The following is a 21,168-nucleotide window of genomic DNA, read 5'->3' on the forward strand; positions in this document are numbered from 1 at the left end:
GTGGAAGGCTCTTGAGATGATCTGGAGAATCTGGTCCCACGGGTGGGAGTGGATTGGGCTGCTGTGGTGGACATAGCAAGTTTCTCATTGTGGTCTGAGTGAATACCTACTGTAAGGCCTCTGACATACCATGAGAGTCAAAAGTATGCTGGGTTCGACACAATACGTGAAAGGACCAGCTTAAAAATTTGTCGACGAGGCGTTAAAATGTAGGAGTGCGACACTCATTCACGAACAAACTTCTCACACAGGCAGAAAGCCTCAAGCTCACATGCACTTACTCCAACACATATGCACTCACTGAAAAAGTGACACGCGTGTGCATCCTCCGAAAAAGTAGACAATCTTGGGAAAAGACACATATCACCGATTCTTCCTCTCCTGTTAATACCCATGCACTCACCCTATTCACTGTACTATATTTGCCCGTCCACTCAGTCACCCTTCACATTTTACTCCACTCCAGGTGGGGGTGGAGGGGACTGTGGGACAGGGAGCCACGTTGTGTTGGGCCTGTCGGGGGTGGTTGTAGTTTTCGAATGTAGTTAGCCAACATATCACCTGACAGAAATTTTGCCTCCCTAATATTGTTCACAAAAATATTGCTAATATGGGAGTTAATGTTCCATTATTGACTCCAATAGGGGGCCATTTTTGTAAGTGCTTTTAAAGACCCAATAATTCGATCAAAAGATACTTTGGTTATGATTTACTGGTCTGGCAAAACATGGGGAGGGGAGAGGCGAGAGTACGCCCTCCCAAACATTAATATAACCATAAAAAAGATAATATAAATAAATGTAAATGTGGTATACTTGTAAAGCGCACAGCTGCCCGCACCGGGGCGTCCCGGCGCTGTATACCGCTGGGGAACCCGTCCTGGCTTTCCCTGTGAGATGGTCCCTTCTGGGCACCCCCAAGGTGAGACCAGGCATCCCCGGCGTTGAAGGGGCCGTTGTGGAGATTAAGCAAGCTATTGCCCAGAGTTGCAGAGTGGAGCCCAAGGTTAGAGTAGGCGCCGAGGCGAGAATTATCGAGCCCGCGGACATTGACTCAAGACCCTGCCGCGTTGGGAATTGAACCCTGGTCCCGAGCCGATCTCAGCTTCCGGGTCTGCCGCCTCTAACCACTGAGCCACACTTCACCTATGAAACCAAATTATTTTGGTGTTTAGGTCGACACCTTAATTTCTTATGGGCTGGTGTGCAAAAATAAATAGGGTGCAGGCCCGCTCACCCACATTGGCGGCACACTTAAAGGTGAACTCACCAAAAACCTGAGCGATATATGTATGTGGTATTTGTCATATCTGCTGTAACTTAATATATAAGGTTTTAATTAATTTAAAATTGTATTAAGTGGGAACACATGTTTCATTTCCTTCCTCTTCCCCCTCAAGGTTACAATTGTATGGAGGGTTTTGGGTTTTTAATTAGAAGACCTCCCTTCTAACTGAATGGTCAGTCAACATGTTTCTGCCCATTCCTATATGACATGTCGATTCCAGGCATTCTTCAGGACCTAAGCCGACCCATGAATTCTTCCATATTTCTTTTAGCCTACTTGTTTTCTTTTTAAGTGTTGTGAAATAATATAAAGTAAGAAAAGGCCTGCGCATCAGTAATTTATAGGAATCTCCTGTGCCGTAAAATTTCCTGAAAATGTAAACCCAGAGTTTTGATAATTACTTACAGCCATTTAAGTTGGTCACGTATGAACGTATTCCTTAATGCCATTGTCATATGCTGGATTTCTCATTACCCTTTGAGCTCCTATACCCTTATAAACATAATCAGTCACCATATTACACCCAACGCAGCTATGAGAACACCGCAATCACACGTGTACGTGTTGGGTGTAATCTTGAGACTCACCAATTTCTATTCAGGATTCTTTTGCTGGGGGAACGGTCCGGAATGCCTCTTTTGGCCTAATTTGGAGTGATGCTCTAGGCACTCCTTTACTGTAGGTCGAACACGTATTAGTACCTCAAAATTCGAGTCAGCTAAGTACTGAAGTAGTGAGACTCTTCTTTCTACCTGCATTCCTTGTAACTAGCTTCTACCTTCCTGACAGGCCTGCTGTCAACCACTCTGTTGGCCACCAGAAGGTGTCTGTTGGTTTTAAGGGCTGGAAATCCCACCTGGGGGACATGGTGCATCTGCGGCGCGTCACAGAGCTAGGGGCGTGGTGCGTCAGTTTCGAGGGTGGAGTTTCCTAGACTGGGCAATGTGCTTGTGTCCGCATTGCTAAGCATCTGAAGAATAGGCTGGTTAACTCCAATTTTCCCTGGTGGTGACATTGCACAAAGGGATGGCCATCTGAGAAACTCATCATTACGCGTATGAACTGAAGAGAGGTGGATTTTTCAGATGTTCACTGGTGGTGGGGGGGCATAGTGAGCCTGTCTATTCAGGAGTTTGATTTAAAACGTATATGCCATATTGTCCCTGAATCCCTAATGATCCTACTTTCTGATTGGTGTTATCCTATAGGTGGCTCCTCCCTCCACAGGCCTTGAATGCCTACTACCTGCCCAACAAGAACCAGATGGGTAAGTAGATCCTTGCAACTATCCTTTAGTTGACGCTGCAGCTTGCCTAGTCCAACCAAAGCATGTCTCGTGGAAAACCAGGTCAACCTTAGATTACCGAGACGTGGAAACCCCCTGGCAACCGGCCACCATGGCATGGAAGCTGGGACGCCGCCATCAATGTTGGATCCCTGAACGATGCACTATTGACAGCTTATTGACTGTGTTCACTAAAGAACTGAAGCATTGATTTTCTAAAATGGGCATCCTTCAATTATCACCAGATAACATCATGACAGTTGTAGCACCAGAGAAACATCTTCTTGGGTCGTTTATCGAACATAGGACGATCGTATGGCTCAGGTCATTGTTTATTCTGGAAGCTGGATAAGAACAGGGATCGGCATTGAGCAGGGAGCGAAACCTCAAAAGACCTCTTGATTCTGGGGATTTAACAACCGCATTGAATTGGAATCAACTTTAGAATCGGTTGCGTAGGCGGTCATGTAGCGCTATGCAATTTTTCACTAAGTTGCAGGCTTTTAATAATTTTAAGTAATACGACTCAATGCTACTGGAGCACCCAAACAAAACCTTAAAAATAAACTCCTAGATTTAAAGTGACCAAGTAGCCAAACAAACAAAACCCCCTCATATCCCGGATACTGATGTGATCACTGGGTAAACCGAAGAGTAGCCAAGTGCTGAAGGGTCAATAGTACTTTGATAAATGTATTAGTTTGAATGTATCCAAACATGGTATATTCACTGGAGGGTTATCAGTGAAATTTCTTCAAATGGTATTGGTTGATACTTCAATTTTTTCTAGGAATCTCATTAAACGCCAGTCCTTAACCACAATATCGAGCGAGTGCCATCCATGTTTGTAAGACATTCAAGGAAGGTTCTCTAGGAGCTGGTGTGTTATATATATTTGTTACCATCTGCATCACCTGCATTACACTCCCTAAATTCTTACAAGTAGTCGAAAGTTGGATTTGAATGATCATCTGTCTTCATTCTACCCTAAAAGATCCCCACAGCCGACATTGTTTTCTTTTGTTTAACAGATTCCATCTGCCTTCATACCAGACCTATTTTCATGTAGGTGTTTTAATTTGATTTTGGAAACAAAACTCCCTGATTACTTCAATGACTTAATTGAACCCCATAACTTTCTGGTACTAAAGGGCTAGGGTGCAGATGTAGAAAGCCATAAGGTGTTCAAAAACCCTTCGATACACCAAATAACAGGGGTTTCATCCTTTAAAGAGTTTCTGAGTATGTACTAAACCCATTTTGTGATTCAGTAAGTTCTTACCAAATTGATAAATGGCTTTAGAAATACATACGAAATTGCCATTTGGATGGGGTGTGTTTAGGCCGGGCGTCCCTTCCAAACTGCAATTCGGAATGCTAGGTGGCAAACTATTGATAGGTTCCAACTATTCAGAGAAGGTGGGACTCCTTCCCCTTTGTGAAAATAAAGAAAAGTTGTTTAGGAGGGGTCGTGGTCCTTTTCGTTTTAAATGCAGCATCCTTCCCTCGGAGGAACCTGGGCTGCGTAAAATAAAAAAAGTTAAAGACGATCACAGACATATTCCCAGATGCATCAAGGGTTTTTGCATTCGCAAACGGTGCGAATCACAAAATTCGGCCGTTTGCGAATGCAAATCCCGTTTTTGGGATGCATGAAGCATTTTGCTATTTTCGCAATTTAAGAAAGTCGCAATTTTATTGCGATGTCTTAAATTGGGATTGCATTTTAAATTGCGAATTCGCAATTTGGAAGGGGTAAATTAGCATGAAGTTGAACTTCATGCTAATTTACCGAAAACTTTCAAACATGCACTATTTGCATGTTTGAAAGTTTTCATTTACACACACACATGTCCTTGGGTCATGTGTGTGTGTATACTGCACTTACAGTTAAATTTCAGGGGTGCAGGGATGGGTTCTTTGAACCCCCCCTGCACCCTTGAAATTGCATTCACATTTTGCGAATCGCAATTTGAAATTCGCAAAATGTGAATGCCTTCCCATTGATTCCTATGGGCCTTCTGGCCCATAGGAATCAATGGGAAGGGTTTTCCTTAATTGCGATTCGCAAATTGTGAATCGCAATTAAGGAAAAATACCGAATCGCAAAATAATTTGTGATTTTTTTTGATGCATAGCATTTTGCGATTTCTTAATTGCGATTCCTTAATTTGTCGCAATTAAGAAATCGCAAAATGTTACAATGATGCATCTAGGCCATAGTGTTCTACAGACTCAGGCAGGCCACCATGACTCTTATGGCCACCAATCAAAGTAAGTCGCAATTTGTAGCATACCTCACGAATAGCAATGAGGTAGGTGGGATTGCAACCCACACTGAATCTTTATTTTATTATAATTCATAGGTCAGTTCCCAATATAATGTAATGGTCACAAATATCATGGTCAGGAATTTTGTAAATTTTTCGCAACCACTTCTACAAACATCTGGCCCTAGCTTACTTGTAAGACTTAGTTTTGGACTTTCTGTTTTCTTTTATAAAACATTATAGAATATGCTGGCTGCATCAATGACCAATTCACAGATTTAAGTATACATGAGTACATTTACTCCTGTATATTCACTACTACACCTAGGCGTGAATATGTACTTTTTTGCTATTTACCATTTCTGAGTGTAGATTTACACCGTGTGTAGACTTGCATTTCTTCAGCTCCTCGGATCAGAGAGTGAGCCTCTTAAAACACGATTTACAAATGAACAGTTACTACCAATAACCATCCATACATAGGTGAATTCCATCACCGCAACAAAGAGTTTCTAATGGGAAAGAATAGAGACAATTATGAAGGTTTATTATTCTTGAGAAAAAATATGAAGCATATTTTAATGTAGAATGTAAATGTAAGTAATTTAAAATATGTATTATTACCTTGAAGTAGTAAAAGAAAACATTACAACACATCGACTCTTCAAATTGAACATGTATGAAATAATAAATGAATTATAAATATTGAGGAAATTTATTAAAAAAAATTCTCATCCTTACTAATATTTTTATTTCTCTTTAGTAAATGTTATTTGATGTGTTGAACTAGTTTAACTTGTTTTATCACCGTTTAATAATTTTGTTAATTAAGTTTACCATTAGATTTTAAAATAAAAATTTATCAATATTTCTGTATAAATATCTCTTATTAAAGCTAATTAACATGGATTACCAGTAGGCATGAGCAATATTTGCAGAATTTGTTTTGCATAATTACATGAAATTTATGCTAAATGATGTGCAATTCAAACCCATTATTAAGCACTATATTTTAGTGTTAAATACGTTCTCACGTCAATTTTTAATATAAGGACACATTTCACACTAAAAAAAATTGTGCAAAACCACAATTCCTGCAAGCAACGTTATGCTTAATTTGCATTGCAATTTTGACATGAATGGTGACACGCTTATGCAATTTGACATAATGGCATATTGTGGGGATTTTCGCATACATGTATAACACAAAGGGGCATATTATCAAGTAGGGCGTTAAAAATTATCGCCGTTTTAGCGGCAGAAAACTGCAGCTAAAGTGGCGATAATGGGCTTGATAATATGCCCTTAAGAATTCCAATAGAAACCCATGTTCTGGTGTGAACATGGTTTTCTATTGGAATTCTCCAGGGTAGTTTTCTGCCGCTAAAACGGCGATAATTTTAACGCCCTGCTTTATAATATGCCCCAAAGTTCCTTAAAATTACATGAATTACGCCAGCATAATTTAAATTATAAAGCTAACCTGTCAGAAAGGAGTGTTGATGAAATGTACCAGCAGATGGGGTGAGTGGTGTTTGCACTCAATGCAGTTTTGCTGCTGAGAAGCTGACTTTGTCTTTTCTTCTGCCCTCTGAGTCCGTCATTTGTTTTCTTTCCTAGTGTTCCCAGCCGGGATCCTGCAGCCGACACTCTATGACCCCGAATTTCCACAGTAAGTTCTTAATACATCTTTTCTGAACTCTAATGGATCAACTATCGTTCTACTGTTTGATCTGTCGTACCATCCACGGGGCCCCCTTGTCGCAGCACATGCAGATTAAAAATGGGGGATTCAACGAGAATTTTGACAGATTTTGATTGGAAGTGAAATAATTGCTTAAATAAAACTGCAGGAGGTTTTTCTTCCTTTTTACGAAATTCGAAAAACGGAAACACACTTCTGTACAAATGACCATTTCACCCTCCACAACGACCTTAGGGAAATAGGTAGCTGACTGAGTGATAATGGAAATACAAAAATAAAACATGGGTAAGGCAATGGCAAAAGCACAATGGACGGGAGCATGACTGTAAAGGGTCTGCTAGTTTATCGCCAACCGGGACCTATGTCCAGATTTAAAGGCAATCTTTTAGAGTGTGTCACAGAAACAGCGATAAGGAGGGACAAGTTTCTGTTGTTGGGAGACTTAAACACACACCTGGAAGACTCACTAGACAAAGGAGCGGTGGAGTTCCGGGAAGAACTTCACACCCTACAGCTAGAGCTAAAGGGGCAGCTTCCAACACATAATCGTGGGCATCTGCTAGACCCTATATTTGCCAATTGGGAGGATATCTTAGTTGCTCCCCCAGTGCCCCTGCCCTGGACAGATCACTTTTTTGTTCCATTCGTTATTCACTTGCCCAAGCATAAAGCTATCGCTCCCACCCCTCTCAACTACCCTCGACGCAGGTGGGCAAGATTCTCCCTGCTAGAGTTTAATAAGGCTCTTACCGCGGAAGGGCCCCCAGGAGGCAATGATGTGGCAAGGGCAAATAAATTGCTCAATGACCGCATCACGGCTGCTCTGGACTGCACAGCCCAATTGGGCCGGTCAACCAAAGGTGTCCACAGACAAAGAACTGCTCCCTGGTTCAGCGAGGTGCTGCGCTGCGCCAAAAGGGACTGTAAACGAGCAGAAAGACAATGGAGAGTGGCATATGATGACCGGATGAAAGAGGCCTATCTCACTAAGAGACGCGTCTATCATAATAAGATCCGGATAGAGAAAGCCACATACTATGCAGACAGAATCCACGGGGCAGAGAATTCTGCCAGGGAACTGTTCAGCATATATAAGTCCTTTGCCACCCCAAAAACCTTTACTCAAGATGAAGACCACTCAGTAGCAGCATGCAATCGCATTGCCAACTACTTTGGAGACAAAGTGTCTAAGATTTATTCTGCTTTTCCCGAAATACCACCTGCAGCGGAAGAGCCTGCAGACCCAGTAGCAGAGGAAGCCGATCAAAATCTGCTACTCAATTTTACTATTCCCTTACCGGAGGATTTAGTTAAAATGTGCAGATCTGTTAAATCTGGCTCCCCTCGAGATCCCGCATCCCCAAAAAGGTTGAGTGATAGTCTGGAGACACTTGAACCCTACATCAGGCACTTGCTAGATGTCTCCTTCCGATCTAGTTCTATACCTGAGGATTGGAAACAGGCTGTGGTGCTTCCCCTCCGCAAGAAGCCCAACATTAGCTTTGAGAAGCTGGACAATCTACGCCCCATTTCTCTGCTGCCTTATTTCTCTAAGGTAGCGGAGAAGGTGGTAAACAAACAGCTAATGAAATATGTGGAGGAAAGCAACCTTCTTCACCCTACCCAATTCGGGTTTCGGCCTCGTCACTCCACGGAGTCTGCCCTTCTCAGGGCTACCGAAACCCTCAGGCAAGGTGCTGACGAGGGACAAACCATGGCTTTAATCCTCTTAGACCTCAGCGCAGCGTTCGACACTGTAGCACACTCCATCTTGCTACAGTGTCTGAACAAAGGTGGGGTGAGAGGGGCAGCGCTGAAATGGATTTATTAATTTCTTGCAGGCCGAGGCTTCCAAGTGAGGCAAGGTGACCATTACTCTGAGCGAATCTCTTTGGACCAGGGGGTGCCGCAGGGCTCGTCCCTGAGTCCAACACTTTTTAATCTTTATGTTGCCCCGATTGCCACCTTAGTAGAGAGTCACGGCCTCCGAATGGTGTCTTATGCCGACGACACGCAGTTGGTCATCTCCCTGTCGCGTGCACCCGGTCTTTCGGTGGACATCTTCAGAGCAAGATCTAGCTTCATGCAAGATCTAGCTGCCTGGATGTCCGCCAATTGTCTCAAGCTCAACGGAGGCAAGACCGAGGTGCTGGTCGTGGGGGGATGCCAATCGGCATGGACGTCGGCATGGTGGCCGTCTTGCCTAGGTCCAACGCCCATCCCGTGCCAGAAAGCAAAGAACTTGGGCATCTGGTTTGATACTGACCTGACCTTTGGACCCCAGATCAATCGGGTGGTCGGATCATGCTTCAGGACCCTCAAAAGTCTCAGGAAGGCATTGAAGTTTTTACCTGTGAGAGCCCGTCAAACCCTGGTGCACGCACTAGTTACATCAAAGATGGACTATGGCAACCTTCTCTATTTAGGGACCTTGGAGAAGAATTTGAGCCGCCTACAGGTCTTACAGAATGCCGCTGCCCGACTAGTGCTTAGACTACCCAGAAGAGCCGCATCCTCAGCGGCCCTCCGGTCTTTGCATTGGCTCCCGATCAGAAGCAGGGTAGAATTCAAAGCACTATGCACGTGCCATCGGATCATCAATGGGAGGTCTCCTCTCCCTTTGAAAGGACTGCTGACGTCTTACGAGCCGTCCCGCTCCCTGAGATCTTCCGGCTCAGGACTCCTGGCTATCCCCAAGGTGTCTAGAGCACGGATGGGCGGAAGATCCTTTAGGTACCTTGCAGCTTCTAGATGGAACAAACTACCCATGGCATTGCGACTAGAACCATCAGAACTAATCTTTAGAGCCAAGCTTAAAACTGCACTATTCGTACAGTAAGGTATTCCGCTTCTGTAGGTTCCAGTAAGTATCTGCTCCTCAGCGCGGGGACACGCCGCTGTGCATCACCAAGCGCTTTACAAAACCCCCCTAAAATAAAAAAAGAAAGAAAGAAAAAGAGAAAAGTGGAACTACAAAAAATACAAAGTACTGATTGGCAAAAAAAAACACAAAGGAAGATAAAATATGTTGAATTGAGATGCGAGTTGGTTGCGCGTCAAATGCATCACCTTGTAAAAAAATAATGGGAAAAACCTCATTGTAAGTTTTCACAAAGCCCTTTAAAATTGCAAAATGAATGAAGCAACAGTAATTATCTTCAACAAAAAAAAAGTTGGAAGCCAAGTTAGTGGTGTGAACCAGTTGGCACTGATGTGGCTTCCTTTGATCCCTTTCCTTGTCCCTGGAGCACCCGTCAAGACAGGTGACACGTCAGCATTATATGTTTGGGTCCAGGGGCATCCATACCCAGTCTTCCCCCCTGGTATTTGCAAAGGAGTACACATTGTTTAGTGACAAGCAAAACATTAATTTCTCCTTCTCAGTTGTAGAAGGGTACCATGTCATGGGAAGGGTGGTGGAATATATTCATTATTTCTATCCCTTATACTCTTATCCCAACAGGTCTCTGAACTATGGGGGCATCGGGACCATCATCGGGCATGAACTGACCCATGGCTATGACGACTGGGGTAAGCTGGAGACTGTGCGCCTACAGGTACCCTCTTCCATGCCACATGTGCCCATGAATAACATAACATGTGTCTTTGTAAAACGCACGTTCACCCAGAAGGGTATCTTGGCGCTGAATGACAGATGTTTATTGTTATCCAACTCAATGATACTCATTTTATCGACCTCAGAAGGATGAAAGGCTGAGTGGACCCACCTGGATTTTAACCTGTAACCATGAGGTCATTTAATTTCATTTCTTTATTCAGTTTACATATATAAAACCATAAAAGTACACAATAAAGACAGTAAAATTAATAAATTAAAATAGGAGGCACAGCTCATGTCTTAATACCCACTCACAACGACAGAAACCTATCACATTCATATTTGGCAGCTGAGGCTCATCAAAGTTTGGAAAAAAGACAAAAACCTACTTAGTGGTTCGCCATGTTAATAATTATAATCACCTGGCACTCCCCTCGCAAGTTCAAATCAATTCACTCTATCAATCAGATATCGTTATAGTCAGAGACACCAAAATCTATAAAAAAAATCTTAAAATGTAATACATTTGTTTCAATTAAAAATCATTTAGCTCACTTTTCTCCCTTCATTAGTCAGAAGCTGTTAAAATGTATATGGATTAACTATATTTATATCGGGAGCAACATATGATTGATGGCTGTTTCTTTGCTCTAGATAAAGACATCCATTTTGACGAGGATAAATAGTCCACTGTTTTTAAGGCTATACAATGTATGATAGAATTAAAAAGTTCTACCAGAAAGAGTATTCCCCAAAAAATTTTTGACAGTTTTATATAGCGCGAACTTGACCCGAATCGGGTATCAGAGCGCTTTACATAGCACCAGTTGCATTACACATGAGGACACAGTCATTTTTTGTTAGGCACGAGGAGATTAAGTGATTTGCCAAGAATCACAGGATGTTCAGCGTCCTCGCTGAGACTCGAACCCAGTTCTTCAGATTCGAGGTCGACTGCCATAGCCGTTAGCCATACCCATAACGTGCCCATTGGGGAAAGGAGTTGGCCTATCACCATCTTCCAAACATGTATAATGCAGCCTCATAGGTTAGAACTTCCAAGTTTGCAAGATTTTTACTTCTACCAAGGGCACATATAATGAAATAGATAATAGAGGAGCAAATGTGCACATTTTCTAATGCACATAAATAATTAAAAGCATCCCAATAGTAAATATATATGGCAATTTAAAAAATCGGCGCTATGAATTGTTTCTAAGGTCCTTATAAAAGCTACAAAACAGAATAAAGTGCATTCTGCTTTGGCTGGTTCTACCGTCACATGGGCATTTTGGTAACATATCTGCCCACGCCCCTCAAGTGCAATGTTCCTAGGCATAATCTGGTAAGGAAGAACCTCTTTTGAGTGTTCTTCACCATTACCAGATAGTTTTGCAGGCCAACTTGTACCGGGCCCGACAGGTATCTGCACACCGTGGATTTGTTTGCACTCGCAAGTATTTCTTTCTGTCTCCCCCACTCTCCTGAGTATGGTTTTGACCTCAGTTTTGCTATATTGTAAGATTTTAGTAGTATCCTTGGCTCCAATGCAGTTATCCACTTTCCTTAGGTTGCTGTCTATATAAGTCAGACATCTTGTTTTCCTCCACGCGTCTAAAGTGAGACAATCTGATATCATATCCTTTGTAAACTCTGTCCCTACTTTACTGCATATGTTGTGCCACAAAAGGACAGAGCAGGCATGCAGGTCATGCTCTAGAAAAGGAACTGCCACTTCCCTGTGAGTTATATATAATGAACTAGTTTTTGGCACAGCCAGCAATTTAGCCAAAACAGGTTCTCTACGGTTTGCAAAAGGGCACAATTTATCGACCCCCCACAATGCAGCGCCGTAACCAGCACTTGCCAGCTCAGCGAACCCCAGCCAGGCTGCCGACAACCTCACAAAGTGGATCAGCAACTGCACGGACGAACTCGCCCCACTGAAGACCCCGCCCAGCAGACCCGGCAGCAAGAAAGCCCCGTGGTTCACCGACGAACTCAAGAGCTCCAAGAAGAACTGCCGAGCCCTCGAGAAAGTCTGGAGAAGGGAACCTACACCGGACAACAGGACCTCCTTCAAGCTTGCCACCCGGAAGCACCACCAGCTGATCCGCGCCGCCAAGAAAACAGCATTCAAGGACAGATTGGACAACAACGCACACAACTGCAAGGAACTCTTCAACATCGTGAAAGAGCTCTCCAACCCTTAGCGCAGAAAACAACGACATCACCCCATCGCAAGACCTCTGCAACTCCCTCGCTTCATACTTCCACAACAAGATCGCGGACATACACAACAGCTTCAACAACCAACCAACGCACACCATGACCGAACAACCACCCCCCACCACCACCCTCCACGCCTGGACCCCGATCAGCACCGAAGACACCATCCGCACGATGAACTCCATCCACTCCGGATCACCGACCGACCCCTGCCCTCACCACGTCTTCAACAAGGCCGACGCTGTCATCGCACCCCACCTGCGAGACATCATCAACACATCCTTCGACACCGCCACCTTCCCTGAGAGCTGGAAGCACGCCGAACTCAGCGCTCTACTCAAGAAACCGACAGCGGACCCCACCGAACTCAAGAACTACCGCCCCATCTCGCTCCTCCCGTTTCCAGCCAAGGTCATCGAGAAGACCGTCAACAAGCAGATGGCCGCCTTCCTCGACCCCTCGACCCCTCACAGTCCGGCTTCCGAGCCAAACACAGCACCGAGACCGCCCTCATCGCCGCCACCGATGACATCCGAGCCCTGATGGACAATGGAGAAACAGCGGCCCTCATCCTCCTAGACCTCTCCGCGGCATTCGACACTGTCTGCCACCGCACCCTAGTACAGCGCCTCAGCAACATCGGAATCCAGGACAAGGCGCTGGAATGGATCATCTCCTTCCTCGACGGAAGAACACAGAGAGTCCGCCTACCACCGTACAAGTCAGAGGCCTCCGAAGTCATCTGCGGCGTCCCTCAAGGATCATCTCTGAGCCCCACCCTCTTCAACGTCTACATGAGCCCCCTCGCGGCCATCGCACGCAAACACAACCTCAGCATAATCTCCTACGCCGACGACACCCAGCTGATCCTCTCCCTGACCAACGACCCCGCCTCCGCCAGAGCCAACCTGCACGAAGGGATGAAAGAGGTAGCCGAGTGGATGATGACCAGCCGCCTGAAACTGAACTCTGACAAGACGGAGGTCCTCATCCTCGGCTCTTCACCCTCAGCCTGGGACGACTCCTGGTGGCCTCCTGCCCTGGGCACCGCACCCAAACCGACAGACCATGCACGCAACCTGGGCTTCATCCTGGACTCCTCCCTCTCCATGACCAGGCAAGTCAACAACGTCTCCTCGGCGTGCTTCAACATCCTACGCATGCTACGGAAGATCTTCTGGTGGATCCCCACCGAGACCAGGAAGACCGTCACCCAGGCCCTCGTCACCAGCCGACTGGACTACGGCAACGCCCTCTACGCCGGTACCACTGCCAAGCTCCAGAAGAGACTCCAGCGGATCCAGAACGCCTCAGCCAGACTCATCCTCGACATCCCACGAACCAGCCACATCTCCGGACATCTGAGAGACCTTCACTGGCTCCCCGTCAACAAAAGAATCACCTTCCGCCTCCTCACCCACGCACACAAAGCCCTACACGACCAAGGCCCGAGCTACCTCAACAGCCGGATCAACTTCTACGCTCCCAAACGCCACCTCCGATCAGCCAACCACGCCCTCGCCGCCGTCCCCCGCATCCGAAGAGCGACCACAGGAGGAAGGTCCTTCTCCTACCTGGCCGCCAAGACCTGGAACTCCCTCCCGACCGACCTGCGCCTAACCCAAGACCACCTCTCCTTCAGGAAGAAGCTGAAGACCTGGCTGTTCGAGCAGTAGCGGCACCCCCCCCCCCCCCCCCCCCCCCAGCGCCTTGAGACCCTACAGGTATGTAGCGCGCTCTAAAAGTGTCATTGATTGATTGGGAGGCATTTACTTTTATATAACATCAGTATTTCCCTAATCTGTTATGGCCCACTTTACTCGCTAATCTAAAGATGGATTCTGTGGCGCTAAGGAATTTAATTTTGGAGGCATTTATTTGGCTTTCCCAACGCCCTGATGCAGTAATTTGGCCTCCTAAATATGAAAACAGTTGGGTCTTCCCTCTAATATGAATATGTGATGTTACAACGCGATCAAAATGATCACGGTATGTAACCGCAGTTTTTACAACGCAAGTCGTTACAACGAATTGCGCTGGAGGGCGCTGGACTTAGGAGTAGTAAGATTTACAATTCCAACACCAGTCTACGTACAGTAGGGAAGGTGTTGATTAGTAAATCTTACTATTCCTTAGGTTATAGCGCCTTCAAGTGCAAGTCGATGTAACGCTTGCGTTGTAATGGCAGCGTTTTAAATGCATCGCGGTGTAATCACCGCAATGTAAAGGATGTTTCCCCTCTAATATGGTGTGTCCTCTTTTTTGCCCTTCCTTTTCCACCCACCATGATAATCGCTTTCTCTAGATTTATTTTCGTATCTTTATTTTCCATAAAGGTAACAAAGTTATCAATCAGAAGCCGCAACCCGTTTGCTGTTCTAGACAGTAGGACAGCATCGTCTGCATATAGTAGGAGTGAAACTGCACTGGATTCAACCATGGGGGCGTGGCCTTCACTTTCTATAACATCTCCTCCTCCCTATTTATATAGAGTGAAAAGAGCAGAGGACCAAGGACACACCCCTGTGGAATCCCCCGGGCGACCTTAAAACTTTTGGTACATTCCCCTTTCAGTCCATACGTACCTGCGCAGTCAGATGGGAATACAATTGAGACGCATAACTAATGATCCGCATCGGAGCACCCATGTCCACGAGGGTTTTCCATAGCTTGTTATGGTTTACCAGATCGAACGCACTGCTTAGATCTGCAAAGCATGAGTAGACATGCCCCTCTTTTGCAATTGTATATTTATTGATAAGCAGATGTTTAAGTTAACACCTTGTTCTATCATGCCAACATCCCTCCTGAACCCATACTGAGTATCAGTGAGAATATTTTCTCCTCTACCCACTGTTCAAGCCTGTCCAAGAAGATTCTACCCATTAGCTTAGCAATGGAGTCCCGGTGGGATATTGGGCAGTAGCATCTTGGGTTCCCCTCTGTGCCCTTTTTTGAAAATCAGGACAATTGTGCTTTCTGTCCAAATAACAGGAATGAAAGCTTTAACTGTTGCCATGAGGTCAAACACAGACCCCTACAGTGGACGCATTAGTCCAGTAAGCCACCCGACCTCAATTAAGGAATGTGAACAATGCCATTGGTGCACCTAGTGGCAGAGTCAGCACAGGCACGGTTTGCAATAAGTATACAATGAAGAGCGGGGATAGGAATCCTAGCAGTTAGTGTGAAGGACAGCATATACAGTTCCCAGTACATGGGTCGTTTTCACATGCTTTCATCCTCTCCATCCCCTTGTTCTGATTTAACACACTCAGTGTTGGCTCCTCTGCTAAGGCAGAGGACCGTTGCCCCACTCCTCAAAAGGAAAAATTAAATGATAATAATGTATCGTTATTATAATTTTATTTTCCCTATTGCAGTCAGTGGCGGGCGGACGGGGCTGGCCAGAGGAGAGGGGAGTGGCTTGCACTCCTAAGTGACACAAACTGTTTGGCCGGCCCTTTTGGGTCGGCCAAACAGCACATGCACTCTTTGCATGTTCTCCACCAGGCTGCATTACATGGACTGGTAAGGAAGAAGTACAGGCTTCCTGTCACCGTCTGAGCACCGATCCATGACGTTCATACCAATCACAACGATGCATTGTGGGAGTAGAGGTAGGAAATGACTGTTATCAGCAGACAGTTTGCGGTATTACATTCTGCCACGTTGCTCTCTTCTGGCTGCTCGTCTGTGGTTGCCCTTAGGGCTAGTATATCATTCTTGTGATTGTCTACCTCATTCTGGTCCTCTTGGTGTCATCCACTCTTGTTTTATGCATGGATAGTATGAAATATCTCCTTGACTTGCTGTGTTAATGGCATAAAAAGCTGCAATATGCAATACTGCAATGAGCAGCCGGCAGGACCAGAGGTGGCCGCGTGTGCATCGCGATGTACACGCGCCACTTACAAAGCTCTGGTCGAGGGCTACAGAATAAAGGCAGTGCTGTTGGCCCACACCCCTCTGATCGTATAGTCCAGTGGTGGCTGGCATGTGCAGAGGGTGGTGGACGGGTGACAATCACACAAAAAAAGTGAAATCAGGTACACGTACCTTCATACCTAGCGTCCTCCTCCTTCAGTCCTCTCTCTTCAAGGCAGGCTCTGACCCGGGACCCAGCCAACTCCCCTAACCGATCCTGTTGCTGCTCTCACCAGCATGAGAGAAGCCCCAGGATTGGAGGGAGCGGCCTCACTCATGACTCACTAGAGCACTGGAGGCCTGCGCTTTCTCTAACCCAGCTTTCTAAGATAGCTGAGTTAGAGAGTTTAAAGTGCGCATGTCTGACAGGTCATCGCAAGACTGCCGGCCAAAGGGACATATGCATTTTGAACTTTAGCGCTCAGCACCCTGCTGCCACTCGGCAGCACTGGCCCCTCCCCATCCTGACAATTTGCCATTCTACTTTTCAGCTCTGGCCTGGGGCTTTTCTTTGTGGGGTGTCGGCACTTCGCTCAAACGGAGGCGCTGCCCCTAGTATAGTAAATGGTGCCCTAAATCCTTGATGAGAATCAAGTTTGCTTAACTTCTAAAGACTGTTCTAGCTGCCGGCTGCTCCAGATCCTGGTCCGCAACCTGCATTGATGGCAGACGGGCGGCTGAAATGATGAAGCTGAGGACAGGACAGTAATACCGGTCCTCAGAGGTCCTTAGTGGGGGATGAGGCAACAAAAGGCCTCCATCTTCCCTACGTCTTCACTCTGTTTGCTGCATTCTAACATATGCATTTTTCTATAGGTGGCTTTAATATGTTGAATGTGTGCTGGAATCTATTATTTTCCCCAAGAAAGGCTCATTTATAAAGCCATTTAAAGCATGGGATATTCCCCATTGCAGGCTTCTTCGACTGCGGCCATAGGCCCATTGAATCCGTGGACGGAAGGGGGCGCCACTCATGCCTCCATTTTCACTCACTGGGCTCAACGAAGAGTGGCGCCTTTACACGTTGTGTTGACAAATCTATGAGCTTATTTCATTGTATCATAGAAACCTCAATCACTTTCCTGCACCCCAAGGGCTTCCTACAATTTTCACATCTCGAGACCTTCATAGATCATGGATTCCATAGGTAGCCATGAGCGATATCCATACGCTTGACCCTTCAGCTGGCTAAGGCAGACAATTCTACATAAGTTGCTCTAAGTGGTGATAGAACACACACAGCTACTATATGGTGAAAGGAAATAGTTATCGGGACAGACTTCCTGTGTGTTGATGACTAGGAAGTCGGCTATCAAAGATGTACTCGCAACATCCAGGTGCGGTCATGCCTCTCCAAGACTGGAGTTCTATGGAGTTGCATAAAGTTGACCATGTACCCTTACCAAGCCTGACCTGGTCATTGCATAGCACAGAGTAAAGCATTTCAAACAATATTGATGCTGTTGCTTTGGGTTGGCTCGAGAAGACCAGCATGGGACTTCCGCGATCCCCTACTGTGTGTTACGTGCACCCATAATGTAACACGCAATAGAGACGCTTGGCAAACAGTGAGATGTAGTGCGTGCTTATTTGGGGGTCTGTAAGTACCTGGAGTATAAATATCCATGTGAAGGCCTTAGATTGTCAGGATAGTGTGTAAGTGTGTGTGTATGACTTTGTGGCTGGGGAAACGGTGTGTATGTGTAGGATAGTGTATGTTTGTCTGTAGGATACAGTGTGTGTGTGTGTAGGGTATTGTGTGTGTGGGGGATAGTGTGTGTTTATTTGGAGAAGGGATATTATCTGTAGGGTAGTTTGCAAATGTGTGTCTGTCAGATACTATGTGGGTTGGGGGTCTATGTAGGATGTTGTGTGTGTGTGCAAGACAGTGTGTGCACCATAGTGTGAGTGTAGAATAGTTACTTGTGAAGGACGGTTTATCAGTGAGTGTGTAGTCTTTGTGTGTGGTGTGAGTCATACCAAGGGGCACAGACTGCATCAGTTACACTACCTGCAGTGTTCCCTCTCTTGTCTTCAGCCACTGCTGTTGAAGCTCATCCCTCTGGTGCTACAAGATGTAAAGTTGCCCACTCTCAGCTGGTGACCATAGGGGAATAAACTGGCTAGATGATGTCTGCTTTCCTATTTTTATTTTTATTTTTTACAGAGTTTTATATAGCACGAACTTGACCCAAATCGAGTATCAGAGCGCTTTATATAGCACCAGTTGTGTTACGTGAGGACACATTCATATATATATTTTTTTTTAGGCACAGGGAGATTAAGTGATTTGCCCAGAATCACAGGATGTTCAGCGTCATTGCCGAGACTCAAACTTAGTTCCCCAGATTCGAAGTAGAGCTCCCTAGCCGTTAGACCAATTCCTCTCGGCAATATTGGGGAAAATAGATTATTTTTCCTCAGTGGAAGGGGGCAAGGGTGTCCCAAAGGCCTGCTTCTCAATTGCACATCTTTCTAGCCAAAGAGATACTCGGAAGCCCTCTTACCTGAGAAGAATCAATTTTATTGGAAGAGAGATGTGGCATTGAGGGAGAGGGCCTGTATCCTTACCGCCCTACAGGAAGTGCCGCCACTTCCCAGGACTATAAGGTGTTACACTTCATGCTTCTAGGCACAGCCTGACATTTGCTAGCTGGTGGCACCCGAGGAAGTGGCCTAAAACATCCTTTCAGTAGCTTCAGGATGGGAAAGCAGGAATTAAGATGGGTATGAAGTTGGTATTGGCAGGGGTGTAGCTTCGGGAGGAGGGGTGTTTGGTGTGTGACACCCCTCAAAGAAATGCATTCTTGGCCTGAGAGTTGGGTCTGGGGGATCTGAGTCAAGTCTTCTATGTCTTTCTTGGATTGTCTGTTTTTCCTTATTTGACTAAAAGGTTTTGACTTGTGTACCATTTGTATTCACACCTCGGTGCCATTTTCATAGAATGCGTTGTATGAAACTGATGGAGCAGGTTCTTTTTCGCCCCTGCTTTCTCCTGTTGTCACTGTTTTTAATTTTTCTCACGTGCAACCACTGGCACAAATTAAGCTCTGGCCTCAAAGGAGACTCTTCTACCGAAACATGGCCAGTGAGGAGACCTGAGCACTGGGGGTATACACCGCCTTCCTAGGAGGCCTGAAACCATCCACGCGGCAGTGTTTTGTGCTAACTGTAGTCAATTTACATGCATCTCTGGATACGCCACATGGATTGAAGTGGGGTAGCCCACCCTCTAGTGCATCAGAGCATTAATATGTGGCATTTCATGACCTTTCTCTTGCTGCAGGTGGGCAGTATGATCGCCATGGAAACCTGAAGCACTGGTGGACCGAGGACTCTTACAGCAAATTCCTCAAAAAGGCGGAATGCATCGTCAACCTTTACGATAACTTCACCGTCTACGCACAACGGGTAAGGATCGCCCACCTTCCACCCATTCCAGTCACAGACCTAATCAGAATATAGAAGAGACACAGGAGAGTGTGTGTGTGTGGGGGGGGGGGGGGGTGCAAGGTTGGTGCTGGTCAGGGCCACGGCAATATTTCACATCCGTTTCACCGATGACTAGAGTTCTCTAAGCCCACATGCCAAAATAAAACATGGAATTAGCATTGTTGGTAGGTGGAAACCGCTTTCAGCGGGAAACCGCCTTTACATCGTGGCTCGTTACACGCTGTGCCTTAATAACATGGTCCAAACCACCAATACGTCCTTACAACGCATTCCTTTACCATGCAAGAAGTTACAACCGCTTGCATTAAGGAAAACGTTGTTGGACTGATGTTGGATTTAAATCCAACACTTTACCTACTGTTGCTCAGACTGGAGTTGGAATAGTAAATTATGCCATTCGAAGCCCAGCGCTTTCACTAAGACAAGTTGGTGTAATGTCTTGAGTGATAAAGGTATGAGATGTAATGACGCATTTGTGGTTCAGACCGGGTTGTTGAGGCATGTGTGACAAATGCCTTTGTGGTTCCGACATACGCCCATTCGGCACACTTTACCAAAATTAATGCAATATATATATATTTTTTTCCGTGGATAGAAAGAGAGAGTGGCAAAAGTATTCTCAGCTATAGTGGTAACCTAGCCAGGAATTCATTGTAAAATGAAAAATGTTTACATTGTTGTAGTGAATTTCTTGTTTGCCATGTTTCCTTATTTTTGGATGCGTCTGCAACATTATAACACAAACTCACACATTAATATTTTCACACATACACACGTGAATTTACCACATGCAGGTGAACACATGCACCCGCTCTCAGGGCTTTTCTACATGTTTGCTCCACCTGGGCCCAAAGAAATGGCACACCTGGCCCAGAGGTCAGGCACCTTGGGCCCAGAGGTCAGGCACCTTGGGCCCAGAGGTCAGGCGCACCTGGGCCCAGAGGTCAGGCACACCTGGGCCTAGAGGTCAGGCACACCTGGGCCTAGAGGTCAGGCACACCTGGGCCCAGAGGTCAGGCACTGTCGTTTCTCCTCAGCTTGTTACCAATAAACAACCAGGTTTCCCTTTCACCCGCTGACCCTGCAGTGTTCGATCCGGTATACACCTGTTACAACGCATTCGTTACTCCGCACTACCATTACAACGCGACTTTTACAACGCATACCATTACAACGCATTGCGCTGGGGGGCGCTCTAGGATAGGGAATAAGTATAATTTACTATCCAACACCTTCCCTAGGGTCCACGGGGACTGGAGTTAGAATAGTAAATTATACTTACCACTATCCAGCACCTCAAAGCGCTATGCGTTGTAATGGTATGCGTTGTAATGGTCGCGTTGTAACGGTAGGTAGTTGTAATAGTATGCGTTGTAACATGGTACATCCGTTCGATCCATCATGACCCACTCCAGGCGGTTATCAATGTTTCAATGTTATGGTTATTATATAG

General features: G+C 45.7%; 1 protein-coding gene across 1 annotated transcript in view; it reads left to right on the forward strand.

Annotated features, from left to right (window-relative positions):
- ECEL1 (endothelin converting enzyme like 1) overlaps window positions 1-21,168 on the forward strand; it is a 207,682-nt gene that overhangs the window by 158,856 nt on the left and 27,658 nt on the right. The window contains exons 10-13 of the mRNA XM_086944957.1: window positions 2,496-2,554; window positions 6,463-6,514; window positions 10,011-10,078; window positions 19,549-19,673. Coding sequence (XP_086801083.1) covers window positions 2,496-2,554; window positions 6,463-6,514; window positions 10,011-10,078; window positions 19,549-19,673 — 304 coding nt within the window. The remainder of the gene's footprint in view (window positions 1-2,495; window positions 2,555-6,462; window positions 6,515-10,010; window positions 10,079-19,548; window positions 19,674-21,168) is intronic.

Source organism: Lissotriton vulgaris, chromosome 11, assembly GCF_964263255.1.
Source record: "Lissotriton vulgaris chromosome 11, aLisVul1.2, whole genome shotgun sequence".
In the NCBI taxonomy this organism is placed as follows: domain Eukaryota; kingdom Metazoa; phylum Chordata; class Amphibia; order Caudata; family Salamandridae; genus Lissotriton; species Lissotriton vulgaris.